Source organism: Pelodiscus sinensis, unplaced genomic scaffold, assembly GCF_049634645.1.
Source record: "Pelodiscus sinensis isolate JC-2024 unplaced genomic scaffold, ASM4963464v1 ctg56, whole genome shotgun sequence".
NCBI lineage: Eukaryota > Metazoa > Chordata > Testudines > Trionychidae > Pelodiscus > Pelodiscus sinensis.
Window position 1 is genome coordinate 177,973 of NW_027465934.1, and position 25,825 is coordinate 203,797.

General features: G+C 50.6%; 2 protein-coding genes across 5 annotated transcripts in view; one reads left to right on the top strand and one right to left on the bottom strand.

Annotated features, from left to right (window-relative positions):
- Positions 1 to 25,825, top strand: part of LOC102458593 (ras GTPase-activating-like protein IQGAP1) — a 564,033-nt gene that overhangs the window by 23,371 nt on the left and 514,837 nt on the right. The gene's annotated exons all lie outside the window — the stretch shown is intronic.
- Positions 2,093 to 25,825, bottom strand: part of MAP1A (microtubule associated protein 1A) — a 117,367-nt gene continuing 93,634 nt past the window's right edge. For all 4 annotated transcript variants that reach the window (XM_075916980.1, XM_075916979.1, XM_075916982.1 and 1 more), the window contains 3 exons: positions 9,188 to 18,206; positions 6,049 to 6,281; positions 2,093 to 5,193 (listed from right to left, as the gene is read on the bottom strand). In XM_075916980.1, the coding sequence (XP_075773095.1) occupies positions 5,038 to 5,193; positions 6,049 to 6,281; positions 9,188 to 18,206 (9,408 nt within the window). In that variant the 3' untranslated portion in view covers positions 2,093 to 5,037. The remainder of the gene's footprint in view (positions 5,194 to 6,048; positions 6,282 to 9,187; positions 18,207 to 25,825) is intronic.

A 25,825-nucleotide genomic window follows, 5' to 3' on the forward strand; every position in this document is an offset into this window, starting at 1 on the left:
GCTAAAGATGAGTTACGATGCACAACTTGAGCTCTGTCAAGTACATAGCTGAAGTCGAAATAGCTTAATTCAGCTTTTGGCACTGCCTGCACAGCAGAAAGTCAAAGGGAGCGCGCGCACGCACGCACGCACGCACGCACGCACACACACACACACACACCGCCTTCCCTAGTCAAAGGGAGCACACACACACACACACACACACGCCTTCCCTAGCTCCTCGTGCAAGGAGGCCTACAGGAATCAGAGTAAAAGGTCCCCCAGCTTGCCTGTGTTGCGACCTGACGACTTGCTGTGTAGACATGCACAATGTAATTTTGGAGTAACACTGCTGGTGCACCGTACCCTGCAGTGATATCAATGTTAGCCCTTTGGAAGATCTGGCCCCCCATGTCGTGCCTGGTTGAGGCACAACATATCTGGCCTGGTGCCAGTCACCTTCGTGGCCAGATGGGACCCGACAATATTTCAGGCTTCAGTTCTCTGCTCCATTAAGGTTTGAAATTAGAAGTGGCATGAAATTAGGAGCAGGGTAGCTAGCACCTGTGCATGCGGACTGGTTACGTTAATGTCTTTATTAACCCTCTGTGCACTTGCTCCAGTGTCCTGACCCGACTCAGCCAAGGGGTCTCATGCAGTTAATTTATATATTGGGGCTTCCCTCTGGCCTGCCATGTGGTCACTGTCAGGCACCTTGGCCCCCCAACAAGCTGCTCTCACTTACCCCACAGCTCTTTGAGCACTAACCCGGCTGGTAAACAATGATTTACCGTCAGTCCAAATGTGTCGAGTGTCGATTTCCAGCCACTGGTTCTTGAATCTTTCTCTGCTAGCCGGAAGAGCCCACAGCCAAATTCGGGCCCCAGCTGGTACGTGCAGCCCGTCATCAGCGTTCCCTCGCTGACTAGACTGAGTCTGGCACCAGAGGGCCATTTCTACGCCTTGACTCAGGCTCCTGCGCTAAGTACCACCGCGCCTGAACATGCAGGAATGCTGGCTGTGTGTGTGGGTACGCCCAGCTCACAAGGGACACAGTGCATGCAGTAGGACACCACAAGAAACACACTGGGCCCTGACAATTTCCCATTTACAGCTACCGGGAGACCCAGCATTGAATCCATTTAATGAGAGTCTAACGGGGGGAGGGGACAGAACGTCACAGAAGTGATGGGCTCTTCCCTCGCGTGCCCATGTGTGACGGGGCACCCTTGTCCCCGTGCACTCCCGCGGACAGCCCCGCAATCCAGGGGCAGGAAGGAGAGACCGACTCGCTCCCCCGGCGGTGTGGCGCATGCGCACAGGTTTGCGCGCCGCATTTAAAAAGCGTCCAGACCAGCTGGGGGGGGGAGAAAGCGGCCGGAAACGGCGGACCAGCGCAAGAGTCCCAGCAAACGGGCAGAGCCGTGCGGCGGGAGCTACAGGGCGGCGACGGAGGCGCCCGAGAAGGCGGAGCAGGCAGCCGGAGGTACGGGGCAGCGGAGGAAGGCGCCGAAGCCGGCAGAGGCAGGCGAGAAGCACTGCGCCCGGGCAGCCTGAGGGGACGACTCGGCAGAGGCTGCTGGGAGCTCGAGGAAGACCGGAGACCCCGGGGCCCTCACGAGGCCCGTGGCCGCGACGTCCGGGGATCCCTACACCGACAGCACTCTGACAGACTGGGGAGGCCGTGAGTAACCCCCCGGCGGGCGCCGAGCTCTCCCCACCCCAGACAACAGGTGATCCTGCACCAACCACAGGGACCTAGAGGGCTTGCTGGGCAGTAGGTTGGTCTTTCCCAACTACCTGGGTGTAGACCGATACCTAGCCCCCTTTATGGTACAAGCCCAGAATAAAGCTAGGGATAGGAGCCTCCGTGCAGTTAACGCGAGGACCCCCATCCCACACGAACTTGGGGGGGGGGGGCGAGGGGAATTCGTGACACCATGTTCTTAAGCTGTGAGTTGCCCAGTTGGCAGAAACAGCTGGACAAACTCAGCTGGTACAACCAACGCGGAGTCCTGTGGCACCCTATAGACTAACAGATTTATTGGAGCATGAGCTTTCGTGGGCAAAGCCCCACTTCCTCAGATGGTACAGTTTACAAAAGTCCAAGACGTTATTGTTCGCAACTAATGTGGCTTTATTATTGTCAAGCTCCTCCCTTTACAGCAGTTAGTTACAGAGTGTCGCACATGGACATGAAGAAACGGAACTAAAATCAAAGAACGAAGGTCGAATAGTAACATGATGCAGAAGAAAAGACCCTGGGCTCTGTTTTTACAACATTCAGCATAGAAAGAAGCTAGGAGCACAAACTGCCAGTTCAGTACAGTTAAGACATTCACCTTTTTATTATAGCTTTGAAATAACAGTTTGTACCTATTACGGACGGGAATATTACACGTTGTTCACATGCAGAAACAAGCAAAAGCGGAGTTTAAATGTTTCTCTCTGCTGTAGTGTCATGGCACCTCTAGGCTGGCCAGTGGCCCATGGGCACACGCCGCCTCTGGCCTCCAGCCACGCACTGGGGTGGTAAGGCTCGAGCCTCTTCCAAGGGGTGTGATGTGCGTGTCGGGGGGTGGGGGGGTTTAAAATGTATTTGCCTCTACATTTTTGAGGCCAGAGGCGCAAGATGCTGAAGACAGCACCAACTGCCGAGGCAGGACAGAGCGTGGGCCCAGGGCGAAAGCCGCTGCCGGGGCACAGCCCAGCGCCCTGTCCTACGGTGGGCAGGTATGTTCGGCTGCCACAGACTGGCGCAGCTGCTCTTCCTGCCTCACCCAGGCAGGTGCCTGAGAAGCTCCACTGCTGCTCTCAGGATGGCTTCCAGGGCCAGAGCGTAGCCATCCAGGGCTGCCTAAGGGGAGTGCAGTGGCTGTTTCGGCCAAGGAAATGGACTCCATAGCTGAGCATGCACGATTTGCTCCCTCGGAGCCCAGAGTTCAGTGTGTTGCTTCCTGGCACCAGGAGCTGGCCGACAGCTATGCACAGGGAAACTGGGGGACCGGTATCACTGCCTGCCTGTGACTGGCTGTCAGAGCCGCTATTCAGACACACTGAACCAATCAGTTTACAGAGCATAACATTTATTCTCCTGGCAGACACCCTTTGGACCAACTGGTTTAGGAAATACAAAGCAGGAATTTAATAAAGCCCCAAGCCAGAGTCTCAGCCTCCAAACAAGGGCTGTAGCTAGAGGGCCAGCTGTGCCATTCACAGCCTTGCCCCGGCAGCCTCAGCCTCTTTCCCCTGCAGGTGCTGGGCTTCAGAGCCATCAAGCCTGCTTTGTGGCCTGGGGAAGAAAGGGGGGGGATGTCGACCCTTCGGCTGCCAGTGATACGGGGCCATTTCTCTATGGTCTGTCTGTTGTTTTTAAATTGTAGCATCTGTGGCTTTACAATGAGCCCCCCCCCCCAGCACACGGTGCCTGGTTAACTGTATAAATTAAAAGATTAACTCCGCACAAAATGCAGCTTAACAACAAAAATAAATATATAAATTAGATGCCAAAATAAACCATTTCCTTAGAAGCTCCCTTTTCCCCTCTAGCTGCAGGGCTCTACCCCAGCTGCCCTGGAAATGCTAGTTAGCTAGTGGTGCGGATGAGCGTGTCCCAGCCATGCAGGGCACAAGGACCTGGGCTCAACGCCAAGTACCAGCACTGACGTGTGTTTTGGGCTGTGGGCCAAGATTTTCACCCACAGGGTCTTTTGAGTGTGTAGCCCCCCCCCATCCCCCACCTTGTGTCGCTCTGCATGTACCATGCAGCTGCCGGCTCTGCAAAGGCCGCTCCGTGTTACATGCCTTGGCGGAGCAGCTGAGCCCTCATACTCACGGCCCTTGGGCAGGCTGGCGCCTGGAGGGTCTTTTCCATCGCTAGCTGCCCCAGGGCTCTGATTGCTTCAGCAGCAGTGGCAGGCCAGGCCATGGAGGCAGAGTGCTGGTCAGTGCTCCCACGGTAGTGCACGTGTCCCTGGCACAGCAGCGGGGCAGTGATATGGAGAGACCATTAAGGTAGCATTCCCCACAGGCTTCCAGAGGCTCAAAGCAGCCTGTCCATTCCCCAGCTTCCTGACACCCTCATTTCTGAGCTGCCTGCACCACTGAAGCCATGCAGGCAGGGAGATCACCACCCAGTCACAGTGATCAGACCGATGGCACCACCAGCAGAGCTGTCTACAATGCGCGTCCCCGCGCCCCTGGTGTTCCGTCCAGAACCTCCCCCCCAAGAAAGCCTTTGGTTCAAAGGACACGACCATCCCAGGAAAGCCCTGGAGCAGCAGCAGCCAGAATTGTCTTGAGCCCTTCTGTTGGGGTGAGTCGGGGGTTGTGCGTTTGGATACCCTTCTGCCTGGGACGTAACCGGCCTGGCTGCTCAATGCGAATCACTGGCCACGTGCAAAGCTGAGGGTAGCAGACTAGGCATGTGCTCTTTGTAGCTAAGAATGACAAGTCAATGCTCCGCCTGCCCTTTGCCACGGAGAAAAAAGATGAATGTGTAATCTAGGGTGGGAGCCCAGCGACTCAGCAGAGGCCTCTGTGATGGGACAAATGCAGCCAAGCGTGGTTGGAGTCCAGTTCTCTCTTCCCAGCATGCCTGGAGGAATGGCCTCTGAGCCAGCGTATTGACACCAGAATCCCTTGGCTCCTCGCCTGCTCCCCTCCCCTCCCTGGCACAGTCTCCCACACCGTGGCCATCGGCACTAGCATCATGCAGAAGCAGCACTGGCCAAAGGAACCGTTCCATGGCCGTGCAGCCAGGGCGCAGGGAGGAGAGCAAGTGCTCGCAGCATTAAGGCAGCCAAATAATGCTACAGCAAAATAAACCAGGGGAAGAGAAGCTGGCCCTGGGCTGCCACTGCTGCTTGCCAAGCTCTCGGTTCAGCACAGAATCTCAAAGCCCTCCCGGCTCCTCTCAAAGCATCCAGCGCTGAGCGGGATGGGCCTGGCTCTCGCCAACGGGCACCACCTAGAGACTAAACCAGAAGCGAAGAACTGGACGGTGAGAAGATGGGATCTGTCTGGTGCTGCACGGGGGGCAGCAGCCGGAGGGGAGGCTCAGAACTCAATCTTGCAGGCTGGGAAGGATTCGTCCTGCATGACTACGGTGCTGCTGCTGGCCAGCACCATGATGTTCAGCTCCTGCTGCTTCTCGTGGGTTTGCTGGTACCACTCTCGCGTCACCTCGGTGTCGTGTGTCGGAATGAGCGTTACCTGGAACGGACAGAAGAGAACGGGCAGGCCTGCTGCTCTCCTGCGTTAGCGCCCCACACCTCTGTAGCTGCCACTCAGCCCCAGAGGCCTGGGTTGCTCCTTTCCCAGACACCTGCTCTGCAGAGGCTTGAAACTTGTAACTCTGCGGGCATGGGGTGCTACGAGGATGAAGGACAAAAGGCCCGTGTGGGAGGCGAGTGGCTGTGCTGGAGAACTGAGCTGGGCAGTAGAACCGAAAGTCACAGCAAATCGGAGTTTACAGGGGCTCCCGCAGTGGCTGTGGAGACTGGAAAGCCTCTCCCTCCCCAGGGCAGAACATGAAACTCGGGCCCTGGCAGCCTAGTCTGACCTGCAGGGACAGGCACCACCCAGCCCTCGCTGAGCCTGGCAGGGAGGGTGCTCAAAGCAGCAGCTGCTGATAGTGGAAAGGAGTTAACAGGAAGTTACTGTCAGATTGGTCCGGCTGCCAGGGGAGCCCGTCGCTGATACCACGAGGGGCTGCTCTGCTGGTTACTTTCCAGCTGGTTTCTGCCTGAGGACAGTTTGTTTTCTGCTGCGGGGACAGGGGGGTGAGTGAGCTGTAAGAGCATGAATCTCATCCTAGGGCAAAGACTCTGCCCGCCACCTTTCCTGCCCAGCCCTCAGGCTGCGCTGACTTCCTGCCTGCAGGCGACTGAGGAACAGGAGCACAGTGGCAGGTGATTGGCGCCCAAGCCCGTACAGTGAAAAAATCCCAGGCCCACCTACCTCCCTCTCATGCACCACCAGGCGGGTTTTTCCACGGTGGGCCAGTGTTGTAACAGGTGCATTCTCCCTAGAATTCCACAACACAGCGCCCATCGCACGGTCACCTACCTGCAGGTTCTCACCCCACTGGGACTTTCCTTCCAGAAGTGCATCGAGCACAGCCCGGCTGGGCTCCCCGCTGGCCGGATCATTGCCACTCACGACGTAGTATGAGGCTCGCACCCTCTTGAAGAACTCCAAGTCTGTGTTCTTTCCACTGCAGTGATTGGGGACGTAGGCCAGGTCCACATAGACAGGAGGCCCAGGGGGCACAGACAGGCTGCTTTTGGGGCTACTGGAAACTTTGGAAAAGAGAAATCAGAGGCAAACAAAATCCTGAAGTATCTGGGACGCAGGAAGACTAAGTTAAAGGGCCTAGGCTGGTTCCTTCGCTCCACTACTGAGAGCAAACCCAGGTGAATTGTCTGCCCCAGCAGGTGCCCAGAAACCAGGGCAAAGGGAAAGGTCTGCAGGTCTTTGGTGCCTGACTGAGCCACACTGGATCAGGCCCGGAATGGCCTTTGCTGCAGAAGGAAACAAATTCCCCTTGTTTAGTTTTGCGAGTCATTTCCCCCAGGTGCTACCTGGTGAAATAGCCTCAGCTTCGCTTCTTAACCTCGCCTGGTTCTAGCAACATCTCCTGACGTCCTTCAGCTGACAGTCCTCAGGCATCTACAGCCCTGCCTGGCTCTTAGCGATTCCTGGCTGTTCTTTCTGATGACTGGTTCACATGCCTCGTCAGTAGCTCTGCTTCCCCATGTCTGCATCCTCCAGTCAGGGCATCAGCGGTGGCCCCACGAGCAGATGCATAGTGCCCACACAGGCAGGCGAGGACTGAGCATGGAGCTCTGAGACTGCCTGCATGCTGGTGCAGACTCACCGCCAGCCACGTGCACACAACCACAGCCGTGTGCACAGCAGCACCATGCCACGGACACGAGGAAGTGAGCGCATCGGTGCCCCTAAGTCTCTTAGGCCAGTCACGCTAATGCTCTCACCACGGACGGTTTTGTGGGTTAAACCCAAAGTCTGACTGGGAAGAAAGAAGCGAAGCGGCTCGATCCGTGGCCCCATTTGCCCCCCACCCCCTCCCGGAGGCGGCAGTTTCTTTGCATGGCAGCAGCAGGCGCCAGTGTTCAGGCACTGCAGGATGGGCCCCTCCAGCACCTGGTGGCTTGTTGCACTTTCTAGTAGGCATCTGTCCACGTCTCCAACGCCACCTAAGGGCAACCCCTTCCCCACCCCCTTCGTGTGCCAGTCCCCCTCCCTTCCCCCAAGGCCGTCCTCCCCTCCCCCCCAGCATCTCCTTAAGCCGCGCATGATCCCCTGGCTCCTTCCCATCTCTGCCGCCTTGAAAACCAGCCCCAGCCGGCCTCTCCAGCTCCCAGCCCCTGGCCCTGCTCCCCTTGCAGCTCTGGCTGCCAGCAGCCGGACTGGGCACTCGCTAAATCCTGCTGCTCACTGCAGAGATCAAAGGGGCCGAGTTCCCCTGCCACACAGGGCTCAGGGCTGCCATGGCAGAGAGGCCTCTCCCCAAGCCCTGAAGCTGCTGGAGACAACAGGGGGTTTCCCTTCCACCGGCCCCAGCACAGAGCTGCCACCGCTGGGGAAAGGGCCCCTCCTTGCTGTCCCCAGCACGGAGCTGTGCAGGTCAACCTGAGCCCCAGCCCCCTGGCCCACCTTGAGCCTTAAGGTTCCACCTGCACCCCAAAGCCCCCAGCCCCACCCTCCAGCCCAGAGCCTGTGCCCCTTCTTGCACACCAATCCCCACCTCAGAGTCTACACCCAGCCCCCCTGAGCCTCACACTCAGAACCCCACTCCTGCCACATGAACTTTATTATGAGCACCAATCTCGTGTTGGCCCCCTCCCTGCTTTAACCTTGGCGCCCCACAGGGCTCTGTGCCTGGTGCCCTTCCCTTCCCCCTCTGCCCTAGTGCTGGGTATTCGCAGTGGCAGCTAGCCTGACTCTCAGATCTCCCACTCAGCCTTGCTTATCTGCCCAGACCGCCTGCACCTGCTCTTCCGGCTGGTCTCTTCTCTCGGGATGACTGGGCCCTGCCCTGGCTGGCTAGGATTAGATCAGCCAGTCTGCTGGCCATTGCAGAGATCTCTCCCTAGTCTGGTGGCTTTGTCCATGTCACCCCCTTTGGATTCCCTTCACTGGCCCCCCCTACTGATCCACACATAAGCGACTTAGCTTCCCTTTCCATGCTCTTTAGGCCCTAGCTCCCCCAACCTAACACCACGTATTCGCTAGCAAGACGCTGACTCCCGCCTCTAATGGGTCAAAGGGGCCCCCTGCCATCACCCACCGGTGCCATTTTCCTCCCTTGCTGCCCTTATGCTTGGGAGGCACTAGCCATGAACATCCACAAAACCGCCCCATTAGCTACCTCCAAGCGCCCCTCAAAACCCTGCTGGGCCAGTATTGCTACAACACCATGCCCAGTGCTTGTGCCACTGATGTACTGAGACTGCTGCACGTCAGGGTGACCAATGTGTTCTGGCTTTGTACAGCATCTAGTGCATTGGGATCCTGGCCCATGACGGACCTCTTGGGTGTTGCCCTAATTCAACTACTAACCACAACAGGTTGCCTCTGAGCTGCATGGACTAGGAAGGCTGACTTTCCCATTCAACTTCTTAAACTGGGAGCATTGGGGGAGGAGGGGCTGGGGAAGTTTGCCCCAACACTGTACTTCTTCTGGGGCAAGAGAAGACAGTCAGTCCAGCATCTTCCTCTGTGGGAGGAGACGCCAGGATAACCAAGGTCTTATGCAATTCAGCCCCCTCTGCAATCACAGGAATTAATGGTGAGGGATGCGCCTGTTTAGTCTCTCTTCAATGTAGAGAGGAAAGGCAGCATCTCTGCACACAAATGTACGACTAGTGTCCTGATAAATTCAGCCCTGGAGAATGTGGTAAAAGCCATCCCGGGCAGGCGTCTGATGCCCCGTGAATATCTTAGTACGGTGGGTTCTGCCAGTCCCTCCGAGACCAGGACATTCCATCCATTGCCCACCCGGTGGGGCCAAGCTCCGGGCATGCAGAGCAGAGTCTAAACATGAAGGTTTACATTACCACAAGTTTAGCTTCCCTGCTACTGACTTCCCTACACTTTGTAAAATCCATGCCTAGCACAATCCCTCCGCACTTGCAAACGCAGGCTGACTCACTGCCAAGTGCCCCGGGGAGAGATTTCTTACCAGGGTTCGTTCTGATGCCATTAACAAGGCCCTTGCCAGGGTTGCTGTGACTGCTCCGGGGTAACTCGTCCTTCTCTTCCAGGTGAGAGGGCTGCACTGATGGGGTGCGTGGTTTTGACGGCTTCTCTCCTCCCTCTCGCTCTTTTTTGGCAGTGGTAGATTTTGGAGACCTGTCCAACGGCTGTTTCCCAGGTGTGGGAGATCGCTTCCCTTTGCCATCTAGTTTCCGGGCAGGTGATGATGATTTGGGTTTACTCAAAGGCTTCCTCACTCCTTTGCTCTTCTCTTTCAGATCCCTTTTGGATATTTTATCAGTTCTGCTCCCATTGTGCTCGTTTAGCAGCATTTCAGGGTCTACCATGCAGACATCTGGATGAGGGGAATGAGGGTGGGGATCTATCATTGGAACAGGCTGTGGATCATGGCTGGACCTCGTGCTGCCATGATGTGATGTGCCCACAGCTTTGTCCACTGGGAGGAAATCTGCATCTTCATCTGAATCCATGGCGGCATCAGCTGTGATGGATGGACACTCCTCTGTCTCTGGAGGGACGTCCGAGTCAGACTGGGAGGTTCCGGAGTCACTCACTGATGTGGGAGGGGTTTCCTCTACTGCTGTGGTTTGTACATGGCTGCCAGTAGCGTGGTGCGGCCTCCCCTTCACTGAAGGGCGACCATCATCCTGCGAGAGGTCACTGTCTTCAGAGAGCTCATGAGGACTCGGGTTGATGAATGATGGCGACAGCTCCCCCTTCCTCTGCTTATATTCACACGAGGAGAACTTCTGCCTGTTGTCAGCGCTGGCTCCTAAATATGGCTCTGCCTCATGGGAAGCATCTCCATGGTCTTCAGTCCTTCCTCCTCTGCGTGCCTCTGGGAAAAAGGGCTGGAAGCTAAGCTCAGGGGACATCAGTGAAGAAGGCCGGCTCTGCCTAGTTGTGTCCTCTGCCCCCCAGGGTGGTGATCCCATCTGGTCAGAATCAGGAAACGCTGTCTCACCTTTCACCTCTGCTGCACTCGGCAGGCTTCGGCAAGCTTGTAGACTTGAGCTCACTTCTGTTGGGCCATTGGCTGTGGCTGCTGCCTCTTGCCGATGAGGAGGAAATGATGTGAGTACATCAGGAAGTGATGTCACTACCCTACGCGGTTCAGTGACAGGTGAGTGGTGTTCTGGGCTGGCAGCACAGCTTTGCTTTTGGTTTTCTGAGGACAGTTGCGAGGTCAGAGCACTTTGGCATTCAATTCTGCATGGCAGTGTGTTCTCATCCACATCACCTGTGAATGCAGAACCAGGGACCTCGGCAGACACAAATCCTTCAGTTTCAGCTGGATATGTTTTGACAGAATCAGCTGGAATCAATGGAGACACATCCCACAGGCTCCTGGTATCTGGCTCTGCTTCTGCTCCTGCGTATGTAGAAAGCATGTGGGAATAGAAGCTTTCTGCTGTCGTGTGTATCACAGGGGTGGTGGCTTCAGATGAGGAATCCTCTGAGAGCCTGAGAGAGGCATCTTCTGCCCACTTCTGGGATGTAACTTCTCTTTCCACAGCCCCAGGGAAAAACTTGTCTTCTTTATAGGGACTCAGGAGTGAAAAGCCAGGGTAAGATGAATCTATTCTGGCATCTTTTTTAGAAACCTCCAGGTATTCATCTTTCTTCTCCTGGGCTGAGGGCAAAGCATCAGGTAACTTTAAAATAAAAGAAGTGTCTCCTAAGTGGCATGATGGGGATGTCTCATGTCTAAACACAACGGATGACTCATGCTTTTCTAGAGAGGAAAATTCAGATCCAGATGAAGAGGAATCCATGACGTCACTTTGCAGTGCCAGACCCTTTTGATGGTCCTCTTTCACAGATATGGAAGCAGACTTTAAGCAAATGCCTTTGTCGTAGCCCTCCGATGCAACTTCTGCCCGGTGATAGCCCATCACTAGACAGTGTGCTTCCTTTGGGGATTTTTCAGCATCTTTTCCCTGCTGCAAAGAAGTCTGGCTAGAACAGGATATTTCTGAAGCCCAGACATCTCTGTGTGGATCTGTCAGGGCTCTGGAGCCAGCAGCACCTGCCTCTACAATACTTGCTGCTGCATCTTTCTCAGCTCCAAGTCCCTCTTGCTGCCTTGGATCCCAAGGGCAGGAGGCAGTGGATGCTGACAAATGAGACACTTGGGTTTTGACCTGGTGCAGCAGCTCTGATGCCTGGGCCACCTCCATTGCTGAAATGTCGGCGTACGCGTCCTCCTCGCGGGCTTGGACTGGTGCCTGGGGAGGGCTGGGCGATTTGGTCTCCTTTTCAGATTCCTCCTTGGCACCTTTTTCTACCTCTGAGTCACTGGTGCTCTCCTCTCCCGGTCCTGCTTTCTCGTAATACAAGTCTTTGAGCTGAGGCCCCTTTGTGGACTGAGCTCTCTGCTCTTGGCTGGCTGAAATGATGTTTTCGTCTGGATGAGCGGCCTCAGTGCAGGGAGCTTTCTCTTCCTGACAGAGTGCCTCTGTGGTGTGGGTTGGCAGTGCACAGTCGCTGCTTCCAGGCCAGGGCGCAGACAGGGTGCAGGGTGGCGCCTTTGGTGTGGCAGCTGAGGAGCTCAAACCATTCAGTCCTTCCTGCATCTCCTTGAACCTCCAGTCACTGGGCACTCCCTGTTTCTCTGGCTCTGACGGGCGTGCACATCTCTCATGGACATCTGTGTACTCAAAGGAAGAATACACTTTATCTCTGGGGGAAGTCGGAGATGACAGCTCCTTCTCAGCAGAGGTGTACAGGCAGGACTCTTCTTCTTTTGCAGAGATGTGAAGTAGCTCTTTCTGAGTCAGAGATACGGTCTCTGTCCTTGAGGCCACAAACACAGACTCCAACTTTTCCTTATCAGAGTGACCTTGGTTGTCTACCTCCCTCAGGATAAGGCTTGGAAGCCCAATTCCAGACACAACTACCTGCTCATAGATGTCAGCATACTGGAAAGACCTCTCATCAGGATAGGGCGTTGGTTCCCTTTGTTCCTGCTCTGGCTGTTCTGCCTGGCTATCACCTCTGGATTCATAGGCCTCCTTCTCAGAAGGACTGGAAGAGCTCTGAGTGTGAGACTCGGAATGATACTCCACTGGGCTGATAGAAGCCATGTCCTCAGAATGGCCTGTGAGGTTGCTGCTTCCTTTGGGATGACCTGGCTCTGGCAGAAAGTGCGTGCCGTCCTCTGCTGCTGCATCTCTGTCTTGTGGGGAAGCCGCTACATACCCATGTTCTGCTGGGCTTGTGGAGTACAAAAGAGTAAATGCTGCCACACTCGGCTCTTTGCTTCTGCTAGAGCCACCCTGAACCACAGTGGATTTGCTGTCAGCATTCTGCTTTGTGTCTAGCATGTACTTAGAGTCTGATGTCTCCTGGGTCAAAGCATCAGCATCTGATATCTCCACTGTGGCCTCCAGCGGAACTTCAGCTTGCAAAGCTGGTTTGCTTTGCTTTGTCATGCAAGGTTTTTCTAGTTCTTGTGCTCTTGTGTCTACCCCCTTTTCTAGAGCAGCAGATGATGCAGGCAGTGGAGATGCTACCAGTACTTGGTCTAAAGCTTTGGTGCGTAGATCCAGGGCTGCTTTCCCCTTGTGATCCAAGTAGGAGTAATCTTGTTTAGTTGTGAACAATGATTCTTCCCTCTCTGTTGCTTCATGCGATGGTTTGACATGTTTTTCCTCTACACAGACACACTGAGAAGATGGGGATGCTCTAAATACTTCCGGTTTTTCAGAAGAGCCGATATCAGAAGGATCTATTTCCATTTTCTTTCCTTCCAGTGAAAGTCCTTTGTCCTCCTGCAGTGTAAACTCTTGTGCTTCTGCTGAATCCATTTTGAAATGTGCGGCTTCTTTTTCTTGAGACATGGGCTTATCTTCACCATGCCAGAGAAAATCTTCCTTCTTAGGAAGATGGTCTGTCTGCCCAGTGGTGTCTTCTTCCTGGACATATCCATAGGCAGCATCTGAAGTTTTCTTCTCTACTGTTTCCAAGGCATAGCCTTGATATACCATAGAATATTTAATTGTTTCCTCTTCTGTTACGGTAAGAGAAGATTTTTTTTCATATTCTTGAACTTCATCTAAGAAAGTGTTCTCTCTTTCCTTCTCATACTTCTGTTGGATTTCCTTACCTGTCCTCTCCTCTGCTGCCTCTGGAAACCACACTTTCTTTTCATAATCTCCATTTTTCATATAAAAATCTTCCATTTCTGGAGATTTTTCTTCTTTAGTTTGTCTCTCTTCCATGAACTCAGAGCAAATGTCTGTGGATTCTTTATCCTCAATTCGTCTGGATTCTGTGAAGTGTAAGAACTTTACATCTGGAAAAGTTTCTTGAGAGCACATTTCAAAAGCTTTTTCTCTAACCTGGCTCATTTCTGTTAAAAACGACAATCTTGTATCATTTTCTTGAGAGATCTCTGCAGAAGCAATTTCCGTGGGTACCATATCTTTAATTGGGCTATGTTCTGGGAAAAGAGGGGGTTTTGTTTTTTCTTGAATGGTATCTTTGGCAGAAGTTCCCAGTGATTTTTCACTTGTAGCTGGGCTGTGCTGCATGAAATTCAGGGGTGTGACAGCTTCTGGACAGAATTCAGTAGCAGATGTGGCTAGAAATGTTTCTGTAGCAGGGCTCCTTTCTGTAAAAGCAAGAGGTTGAATGTCTTCTAGAGACATTTCTTTAATGGAAATGTCTGGAGATATTTCCTTATCAGAACTCTCTTCAGTGAGAGAAACTGATTTGTTCTCTTCTGGAGAAATGTCTTTAATGGAAATGTGTGTAGATTTTTCTTTTTCTAAACTATATCCTGTGAAATACAGTGGTTTCCCTTCTTCTGGAGAAGTTTCGCTAATGGAAATATCTGAAGATTTTTCTTTACAAAGACTTTCCTCTCCAAAAGAAAGTGATTTGGAATCATCTGGAGACATTTCTTTAATGGAAATTTGTGAAGATTGATCAGTTTCAAGTTGGCTTTGTTGTGGGACCTGTACAACGTCAGAATTTTGGGGAGAGATTTCTTTGGTAGAAACTGGCTCTTTATCTGTATATTTTGCAAATTCTAGTGAAATGTTTTGAGTCATTTCAGTTTCTCTGAAACCCGCTTCCTTTTCTAGCTTTGAAGTAATGTCTGTGCTGGGAATATACAGTTTGGAATCATCCTTTTCACTAATGTCAATAGTTTCCTGTTTGTGATAAGAAATGTGTGACAGCTGTTCCTCTCCAACGGGTAGCTCCTGCCATTCATTTCTGGGAGACGTGGACTCAACAGGCAGCGGCACTTCGCTAGCTAAGCCATGCTCCTCCTGCATAACAAAAGGCAATTCTTCTTCTGGGATAACTTTAGCGGGAGATGCCTCAGCTTTTTGAAGTAGTTCAAATTCACACTCAGCACCTTTTCCTACACTAGGAGTTTGTCCTTCACCTTTCTTTACAGAAATGTCTCTGGCTTTTTCAAATAACTCCGCTTCCACGGTTTCCAATTTCTCCTCCACAGGGGACTGATGGAAAGGTGTGTGACCAGCACTAGTGGGGCCAGATTGTGTTGGAGATGCCATCTTGATTGTGCTGTCATCAGGGCTGATGCATCGTTCCTCAGCTTCTCCAGAGCTGGAGTCTACTTGGGAAAGCTGGGTTTCCTCTGTGGATAATAGCAACATGGATGTTTCTGTGCGGGATTCGCTTAAAATATCAGCTTGGGGTGCTTGCTGAGGAAATAGCTGGGCACCATAATGCCCTGGGAGTTTCTCAGGCACCTCAATATTTGGAGTCTCATCTTCTTCTTCTTCTTCCTCCTCTTCCGTCTCTTCTTGCAGGCCCTTCTTATGAGCTTCAAATTTTCTCTCTCCTTCTGCTAATGCCTGGAAGTCTTCAGGAGGTGGAGATTTAAAGCATTTGTCCTCCTCTAAGGAGGATGTTGGTGAGATTGTGCCAGCTGAGGGCACATAGTCTAGGCCTTGGGTGGCTTCAGTCCGAGAGGAGGGTATGCTGTTTACTGTATCCAGAAGTAACGAGCTTTTCCCCGTCTCTTCTGTTTGTGGAGCTGTTATGGATGCAACAGACTGATCTTCTGCTACAGAAGTAGCAAAGGAGGAAAGCTTGTCGCATTCTGTAACAGACGTGGCAGAGGACACGTGCTCCTCTTCGGCCAGTGGGGCTGCCACGATGCTCGTAGGATACACAAGTATTTCGGATTCTTGGCTGATGTACCCCTTGGCAGCAATGTCGGTAGTGGAGGTGGCTTGGATACCATGTACTGCTTCAAAAGAGCCTGGGTGATCAGGCACAGAAATGTCATATGCACCCACATCATACTTCAAGTGTGGGATCCTCTCTTCCTGTTCATCATGTATTTCCTCATCAGAAATAGTCTGTTCAGTCTCTGAGTAGCCAGGGATGGTTTCATCTTGGATGTATGAAATGTGTTCCGCTACGGTTCCTGGCGGGACAGGCACATTGCTCAGGTAGGACTCTTCCTTAGTTCTCTCCTTTTCGGGTAATTTGCTTTTCTCGCCCATGTTGTCACTGAACTCTCTTTCCTTTTCTTTGGAAGTGAATTTTGTGTCCTTCTCCTCATCCTGGTGTAGCTGATAGAAATCCTTGGTCTTCAGGCCCTTTTCCTCTGTGTATTGTTCTTCTGTTTCCTCCAGATCTGCCTTTTCTATCACATCCTCTCTCTTTTCCTTCTCGCTTTCCTCACCTGTATCCATGCCCCCAATGTATTTTTCACACGTCTTCATTTCTCTTTCCCTCTCCTTTCTGTCCAAAGTTATTTTCTGCTCTTCTTCCTTCTCTTCTTTGAGTGCTGGGGTCTGAGCCTCTCTTGCTGCTGCTTTTGAGTGTGATGGTACCTGCCCTCTCTCATCTTTGAGACCCTCCTGTGGTAACGTGGCTTCCTCCTTCCTTTTAACTTTTTCTGAAAGCTCTCCCATCTCAAGAGGTTCCTCCAGGGCTGCTCCATCATCCTCAGATGGTTCAGTCTGTCCTGCTCTCACCTCCAGGTGATGGGCTGGCTTTTCCTCACATGGCAATTCTACCTCCTTGTCAATAGTGATGATTCCCTCATATGGGGAATCTAGAGGAGTTGCTTTCATCAAGATGTTCTCTTCCAAAATTAGAGCTTCATGGAGGTGACCCTGCGCAGTTATATCAGGGACCATCTTTCCTTCAGTACCAGGTCCTCGCATGACTGCATCACTCACTTCATTATCAGTCATTTCCTGAGCCACCTGCAGCTCCACCTTCTCTTCACGCTTCAGCTCCTCAAAGTCCTTGGTTAGGTCTTCTGGTGAAGACAGCACTAGCCTCTGCTCAGCCATGTCAGCCATTCCTAGCTCTTGTTGTACACGTGTCTTCTGCACTGGTAAAGTCTTCTGTTCCAAAGGGGCTTCCTTTTCAGCTTTGACTCGCATTTTCTCAGGTTTAATTCTACCTGGAACTTTTGCCTTGTATAATGTTTTCCTCACTTCTGGTGTAAATGGTTTTAAGTCTGGTTTAGAAATTTTTTTCAGCTCTGGTTTGGCTTCTTTCTTTGAATCTTTTCTTTCTTCTTTCTTTCCATCATCTTTTTTAAAGTCCTTTCTCTCTTTTTTAATCTCTTTCTTTTCTTTGTCCTTCTTCTCATCCATTTTAGACACTTTCTCTTTGAGGTGTTTCTTGCCAACCTTGTCTTTGGTTAGTTTCCTTTTCTCAGCTTTGAGGATATCACTGGATTCTGTCTTTATCTTTTCAGGTTTAGCAGGTTTCTCAGGAATTTTCTCAGTATGTTCTTTCACTTTTTTCTCAGTTCTGGCCTCCTTTACTACCTCTGGCTTTATCTCCTTCACCCCATCCTCAGAGGCTGCCTCTTCTTTTCTAGCCTGCTTTGTTGCAGCTGGCTTGGGGGAAGATTTCAGACTCTCCTTGCTGTCAGTTCTCTGTTTAATCTTGGTCTGCTTCAGAGAAGGTGGAGGCAGGCCAGAGGACATGTCCTTCTGAGTAGCTACTGGGTACCTCAGAAAATCCAGATGCTTGAGCTTCTCAAGGCCTTCCAGTATTTTATTTTGTGGAGCATTTCCAGGAAACAAAACTCTTACAATTTTTTCTGTTGGGTTTGCTGGCAGCCAAACTACCAGGGCTGTGATGGACGTCAGATAGGGGACAGAGATCTCACCCTCTTTCCCATTTGCTAGAACGATGCCAGTCTTTGCTTTGCTATTCCCAGCCCATTTCTGCATTAGAAACTGCATCTCCTTACTGTCCTTGACGGGATTCAGGACGTACATGTCCAGCTTGCCAACCCCCATCTTGTGGAACAGCGTAATGGGCTCCAGGCTGCTACTCAGCACCCGGTAGAGGGGCTCTGACTTAATGCCCAGTTTATTCAGATACTGAAGTGTCAGGCAAGCCTCCTCGATGCTTCTCTTGGCTTTCATGGATGATTCGGGCATTTTCAGCTTTTCCGGAACATTAAAGAAAACCACCCCCAGCTCTGGAGAGATGAGGTTCTTCATCCAGTCACTGTAGTTGGTGGACCCCTGAGATTGCTCCTCATCCTGCTCAGCAATCTTCCTCTGCAGAAGCCCATTAATGCCAGGCAGGTTGTCGGCCCCAATGTGGGTCAGGAGAATGGAGTCAATCCTGTCCAGGTGCCTGACCAGCTTCCAAAAGCAGGATCTCCTCTCGGAGCCGCCATCCACCAGGATGTTAAACCCATTGACAGCAAAGAGAGCGGAGTCCCCTCTCCCACCGGGGAATATGTAGCAGCAGGGCTTAGACAGTTTCAGAAAGCCCCCAGAAGTGGGAGGTTCCAGAAGATCAAATGGAGTGGGCACATCCACAGTCTCAGAGACATATTCTGCAAACTCAGAGACTCCATCCATCTCCGGCAGGACAGGGTCAGGGTTCAGTTTCAGATTAATAAGGTGCTGGAACTGGGGATGTCCCAGGTTGCTCCAGTCTCCCTCTGCCAGACAGGACACGGTGAGGGCAGCCTTGTTATCTGGATCAGTGTTGCTGAGGAGCTGGGCAACCTAGTGAGACAGACAAGGACACTCACAGTCAGACACTACAGTGAGACTACAGCATTTACAGTCATTAATGTGGGACCATTAAGGGCTTTGCTGACATATGGAAGAGGCCATGACCGAGGGCAATGCCAAGCGGCATCATCTTTGGGACAAGCACAGTACGAATACAGCTCTTGGGCAAGCTTTGGCCAAGGTAAGATATGGCCAGAGCTTTGGTCTTGCTCTCTCTTGGGAAACCTAATGCTACTTTGGGGGCATATCCAGAATGAGACCAGAGGCAGAAAGGGAGGTGCCTCCTTGTCCTCTCTCCCCCCTAACAACAATCAGCTCCTAACCAGGGGACTTTAAAAGTGACTCTTTCCTATTGGCAGGGCCGGCCTTAACCCGATTTGGCCGAATCGGGCCCCGTGCCTAAGGGGGCCCCGCGCCCCTGCACCCGGAAGTGCCGGCAAGTTACAGAGCTGGGGCCCTGCTCCACCAATATGTGGAGCTGGGTCTCTCCCCGGCTCTGCCTGGAGTAGGCCCCAGACCCCCCTGCCAGACTCCCCGCGAGTCCTTCCACCCCGACCCAGAGCGCCCCCCTCGACCCTGGACAGTCCCTGCCATGTGGCTCCTCCTCGCCGGCTGCTGCTGCCTTGCGCAGTGTTGCTGGTGGGTGGGGAGGACACCTGGGCGTGATGTGATGTCACGGCCCGGGTTGTTGAAACTTGTGGGAGGCACGTTGCATGGCCTGGCTGGCTCTGGGTTCGGCCTCTGGGCCCTGTGTGTGGACTCCGGCCCCGCAATGTGGAAGGCAGAAGGTAAGGAACCGGCTTATGCGGCGGCGGGGGAAGGGAAGGGGCTTGGGCAAGGGCGGAGAGGGAGGGGCTTGGGTGGAGGTGGGGGGCAGGGGAGGGGAAAGGGGCTAGGGTGGGGGCGGGGGGAGAAGGGGGAAGGGGCTTGGGTGGAAGGGGAGGTGAAGGCACCAAGAGACAGGGTGGAGGAGACACAAATGGCAGGGGACCAATTGCAGACAATGAGGGATAGGGTGATGCTGGGAGAGAGAGGAGAGGGGAAGGGCACTGGGGGCTAGAGGGGGAGGTGCAGGGAGAAGGCTTGAAAGAAAGGGTGGGCATGAGGAAGGCAGGGATGGAGCAAGGCATGTGTGAGGGCACAGAGGCATGAGGGGAATGGGGGCAGAGGGTGGTGAGGGGGTGGGTATCAGGGAAAAAGAGGGCAAAGGGGAAAGGGGCAGTAAGGGAAGGGGGAGGCACCAGGAGGGTGCAGGGGTAAGAGAAAGTGCAGGTGCCAGGGGATTCTGGGGTGAAGCAGAAGCGCAGACACCTGCAGGGGAGGGACCAGCACCAGAGGAGAGAGGCAGGGCAGGTGTGTAGAGGGAGGTGTTAGGAGAGGGGTAGCTCACATGATCAGAGTGGGGCTACTGGAGGAGTGGGCACAGGGGGGAGAGAAGGGCTGGTGGAGGGGGGCAGGTCGCTGAGGGCAGTGAGAAGTGCAGGAGTCAGGACAGCAGAGGAGGGTGAGGAGTTGGGGGGCAGAAGGCACCAGGGGAGATGATGGAGCAAGGGGAGGAGACATGGCAGCAGAGAGAAAAGGTAAGGGGTTAAAAATATTTATTAATAACTTGGTATGCTGCCCATGGCCAGTTTGTTTGCGTCCCGCGGTGCAGTTTGGGTTTATGTGGGGATCAACATGTGGTCGGTGAGTGGGAGCCAGAACAAAAAAGTTGTCAGTGTAATGATCTTCTGTTGAGATGTGTTTTAGTAGTGAAATTCTTGGACTGTCATTGCTCATGAAAAGTGCTGTCACATGAAAAGTGCTGTGGGGTAAATACTGCATTTTATTAATATCAGCAGAACTGACTTAAATGGGGCCTGTGTTGTGTAGTCTTGCCTTAATCTTTGTATTCAGTGTGAGAGAAGCTATTTGTATATATTTGCTTGCATATGCAACCACACTTAACTTGAGGCCCTCAGCATCTTCTGTAAGTATCAATGTGGCCCTTGGGGCTTCCAAAGTTGAGTTGTCCTACCTCTTCCCTGTCAGGTGTCTGTCTAACCAGGTCTTAAATCTCTCCAGTGATGGAGATTCCGCAATCTCACTAGGCAATTTATTCCAGTGTTTAACCACCCTGATAAGTAGGAAGTTTTTCCTAATGTCCAACCTAAACCTCCCTTGCTGCAATTTAAGCCCATTGCTTCTCATCCTGACCTCAGAGGCCAAACAGAACAATTTTTCTTCCTCTTCCTTATGACACTCTTTTAGATACTTGAAAGCTGCTCTCATGTCCCTTCTCGGTCTTCTCTTTTCCAAGGTAAATAAAGCCAATTTCTTCAGCCTTGCCTCATATCTCATGTTCTCTAGACCTTTCATCATTTGTGTTGATCTTCTCTGGACTTTCTCCAGTTTCCTGAAATGTGGCACCCAGAACTGGACATGATACTCCAGCTGGGGCCTAATGTAGATGGCTTATTCCCTGCCTAGGGGATGTGAGACTGGACAGGTTAATTTCCAATCCTCCTGTTTATTCTTTTCCTAAGCCAGGAGGGCACAGTGGTTCTGATGGGGGCTCTGCAGGAAGGCAGCCCGCACTGCCCCCTGCCTGAAACCTTGTGTAGGTGTTAAACAGCTGTCCAGCCCACCCTAGCGGTGACTGCATTTAAACATGCCTGAAGCAACACAGCACCAGCAATGGACAGGAGAATGGCTCCTGGGCATGGCTTGCTCATGACTGCTTCAGTCCCACTGGATGGGCCCAGCCTCTTTTCTTCCCCTCCCCTGCTTTGCAACGGGGCTGTAGACTCTGGGGAAGACGGGTGTAGGCAGGCAGAGGTGTCTCTCTGGGAAGTGGGCCCATTGAAAGGAGACTGGACCTGTGGATGCCTTGGGGGTCAGCAGCAAGGGCCTGCTTTGGGAAGCCCCCTCTTTGGAGGTGAATGTGGCAGCATTGAGACACCACCCAGAAGCAGGCGCCACAGACACTAACTGCAGATTCATGAGATGGCTCTCTCAGATCTTCACATGCATAAGGGGAGCAGTGGCATAGTGAGGGGGCCGGAGGAGTCAGTTGCCCCTGAGAGAAAAATAATATAAAATTTAGTTCAAAATAGATGTCACACGGTTTTAAAAGGAATACCGTATCTCCTGCCTTTTGTCTATTTTTGTCTCTTTAGGCCCCCCGTTAAAATTTTCAAAAGCACTTGAGTGACTAAAGTCATTTTTGAAAATTGGACTTGGAAATCTAAGCTCAGATTTTCAAAGGTAATTAAGCTCCTAAAGAGATAGTTGCCAACTCGGATCTTCAAAGATCTGTACACACCTTTGAAAATCTGGTCATAAGTGTCTTAGTCAGTTCTGAACGTAGGAGCCCAGTCCTAATTCCTTCAGGCTTTTTTTTTAAATTTGAACATTTATCTACACTAATTCCCCTCCTTTCTCTTTCACTATCCAATAAATGCATGGATCAAAATTATAGGTGCTTTGTGAATATGCTGACTTGAGAGTGGAAAGATTTCATATTGTCATGTATGATTCCTGCTAACCCATCTCAAATATTAAAAACTAGGTAGATACATGTTCATATCAGGAGCTGTTGAATTCAGTTTACCATTTGCAGTATCTCATTAGGATGTTTAGTGGAGAAGATATTGTTTTTTGTTGTTTTTTTATTTATACTGTGGGCAAAGCATGGGTTCACAAGAATTCCTCCATTGTTTTACCATGAGTCTCAAAACATTTGGGCTGTGTCTAGACTGGCAAGTTTTTCCGCAAAATCATCTGATTTTGCAGAAAAACTTGCCAGCTGTCTACACTGGCCGCTTGAATTTCTGGAAAAGCACTGACGATCTCATGTAAGATCGTCAGTGCTTTTCCGGAAATACTATGCTGCTCCCATTTGGGCAAAAGTCTTTTTCTGAAAGACTTTTGCGCAAAAGGGCCAGTGTAAACAGCACAGTAGTGTTTTCCGCAAAAAAGCCCCGATCGCGAAAATGGCGATCGGGGCTTTTTTGCGGAAAACCGCGTCTAGATTGGCCACGGACGCTTTTCCGCAAAAAGTGCTTTTGCGGAAAAGCATCCTGCCAATCTAGACGTGCTTTTCCGAAAATGCTTTTAACGGAAAACTTTTCCGTTAAAAGCATTTTCGGAAAATCATGCCAGTGTAGACGTAGCCTTGGTGTTTTTCTAAAGGCCTGGAGTCAGTTGATTATGTAGGAATCTCAGCTTTCATTTAAAAAAAGTTCTCTATACTTCTGGGCCTTACAGCTAAAGGCCCTCAGCTGTATTTAAAATACGAACCCTAAATACTCAAGAAACAAAAGGCCAATAAAAATCCAACGCGTTTTATTTTTAAAAAAATCTTATGATTTGTAGACCATTCTCATAACTTTGTGTAGGCGTTCCTTGTGATTTTTGGGTTGGCAATGCTGCTCTTTGATTGGTGAATTTAGAGAGGTCTCTCCCTTCAGTTTCCCTTTCCACCCTCCTTTTTTGTCACAGGTCATCAGAGAATCATAGAGACAACGGAGAGTAGTGTGAGTCCATGACTCTGGTTAATGACTGGTCAAGGTGACTAACTATTATCAGCCAGTGGTCTGAATGAGCTATCTACTGCCATCTGTTAATCAACTGTAAGAAAAGGCTTCACGAGCAGACCTTATTTATATAGACAACCTACTTAGCCACAGAGATCAGTAGACACACTTGCTGTGTCAAGGTGATCAATTTTGGCTCTTTTGGGTTGAAATTCACTTAAGTCTTGGAGCTGGGAGAATGAAATGTTGTTATCCATACTGTATGATTAAAAGACCTGAACTTAATATGACCTGGCTTAGGGTCTACCATAACTTGAACACTAAGCAGAGGATAGTGAGTCACATCTAATTGAAAGTCACAGAAGATGGAAACAGGTTTTATTTCTGGTGGTGTAGAATCTATTTGGGAGTCCTCAATTATATCTGACACTTTACATCCAGTGTTTAAAGGCAGAGCTGGCTAGAATCAATTGAGAGTCCTTGTCTTGTCTCAGTGATTGCTTGAGAAAAACTCATTGATAAAATCTTGTGTAGACTGACCTTGGACTCAACATGAATATAGGCAAGCAACACGGGAATGCAGGGGCAAGATTGGAAAGGCAAAGGCACAAAATGAGATCAAACTAGCTACAGGCATAAAGGGAAACAAGAAACCTTTTATAAATACATTAAAAGCAAGAGGAAGACCAACGACAGGGTAGGCCCACTGCTCAGTGAGGAGGGAGAAGCAGTAACAGGGAACTTGGAAATGGCAGAGATGCTCAATGACTTCTTTGTTTCGGTCTTCACCGAGAAGTCTGGAGGTGTGCCTAACGTAGTGAATACAAGCAGAGAGAGGGTAAGTTTAGAAGATAGGATACACAAAGAACAAGTTAAAAATCACTTAGGAAAGTTAGATGTCAGCAAGTCACCAGGTCCTGATGAAATGCATCCCAGGATACTCAAGGAGCTGATAGAGGAGGTATCTGAGCCTTTAGCTATGATCTTTGAAAAATCATGGAAGACAGGGGAGATTCCAGAAGACTGGAAAAGGGCAAATATTGTGCCCATCTATAAAAAGGAGAATAAGAACAACCCAGGAAACTACAGACCGGTCAGTTTAACGTCTGTCCCAGGGAAGGTAATGGAGCAGGTAATTAAGGAAATCATATGCAAACACTTGGAAGGTAATAAAGTGATAGGGAATAGCCAGTATAGGTTTGTGAAGAACAAGTCATGCCAAACTAATCTGATAGCTTTCTTTGATAGGATAACGAGCCTTGTGGATAAGGGAGAAGCGGTGGATGTCATATACCTAGACTTTAGTAAGGCATTTGATACGGTCTCGCATGATATTCTTATTGATAAACTAGGCAAATATAACTTAGATAGGGCCACGATAAGGTGGATGCATAATTGGCTGGATAACTGTAGTCAGAGAGTTGTTGTTAACGGTGCTAAATCCTGCTGGAAATGGATAACAAGTGGAGTTCCGCAAGGGTCTGTTTTGGGACCCGTACTGTTCAATATCTTCATCAATGATGTAGATATTGGGATAGAGAGTACACTTATTAAGTTTGCAGATGATACCAAACTGGGTGGGGTTGCAACTTCTTTGGAGGATAGGGACATAATTCAAAATGACCTTAGCAAGTTAGAGAAATGGTCAGAGGTAAACAGGATGAAGTTTAATAAAGAGAAATGCAAAGTGCTCCACTTAGGAAGGAACAATCAGTTCCATACATACAAGATGGGAAGCGACTGTCTAGAAAGGAGCATGGCGGAAAGGGATCTAGGGATCATAGTGGACCACAAGTTGAATATGAGTCAACAGTGTGATGCTGTTGCAAAAAAAGCAAATATGATTCTAGGCTGTATCAACAGGTGTGTTGTAAGCAAAACTCGTTAAGTCATTCTGCCGCTCTACTCTGCACTAGTTAGGCCTCAGCTGGAGTACTGTGTCCAGTTCTGGGCGCCACATTTCAAGAAAGATGTGAAGAAATTGGAAAGGGTACAGAGAAGAGCGACAAGAATGATTAAAGGTCTAGAGAACATGACCTATGAAGCCAGGCTTCATGAACTGGGCTTGTTTAGTTTGGAAAAAAGAAGATTAAGGGGGGACATGATAGCGGTTTTCAAATATCTAAAAGGGTGTCACAAGGAGGAAGGAGAAAATTTGTTCCTCTTGGTTTCTGAGGACAGGACAAGGAGTAATGGGCTTAAAGTGCAGCAGGGGAGGTTTAGATTGGACATTAGGAAAAAATTCCTAACTGTCAGGGTGGTCAAATATTGGAATAAATTGCCAAGGGAGGTGGTGGACTCTCCCTCTCTGGAGATATTTAAGAACAGGTTAGACAGACATCTGTCAGGGATGGTGTAGACCAGGCATGTCCAAAGTCCGGCCCGGGGGCCAATTGCGGCCCGTGTTCCGGTTTAATACGGCCCCCAGGGTAATTTGGCAATATCTATTTTTTATGGCCCCCAACGAATCCATATGTATTGAGATGAATACATTGTAAAATCTCAGTTAATGTCAGTTGGTCTAAATCAGTTATAAATACATTTGGACACAACATTATACTTGGTGTTATGTTCCTGTTCATATTTTTTGAACTTAAAAGTTGACAGACAACCTTTATTACCAATAATATGTCATGTACTTTACAATGTTCCTGACATATATTTCAGCTTCCTGGATTTTTTTTTTCATCTGGCCTTCAGATATGAAAGGCAGAGCGATTTAACACCTGTTTAGATTTGTCATCCATGTGACGAAATGAAAAGTATGCCGTTTGCAATAAACTTTGCATAAAATAGTTAATTTGCATTTAATTTTAATGGTTCAAAGAATGTCAGGCAAAATGGTCGGCCCTCACGCATGTTCACTTTATCAAATCTTGCCCTCTTTGAAAAAAGTTTGGACACCCCTGGTGTAGACGGAGCTTGGTCCTGCCTTGAGGGCGGGGGGCTGGACTCGATGACCTCTTGAGGTCCCTTCCAGTCCTATGATTCTATGAACATGAAGGCAGTGTGTTGACGGGCAGTGCAAAGGAGGCAATGGTGGTGAGATACCATATTACCTAGTGAAATCATTGGTGCTGAAATCACTAAGGA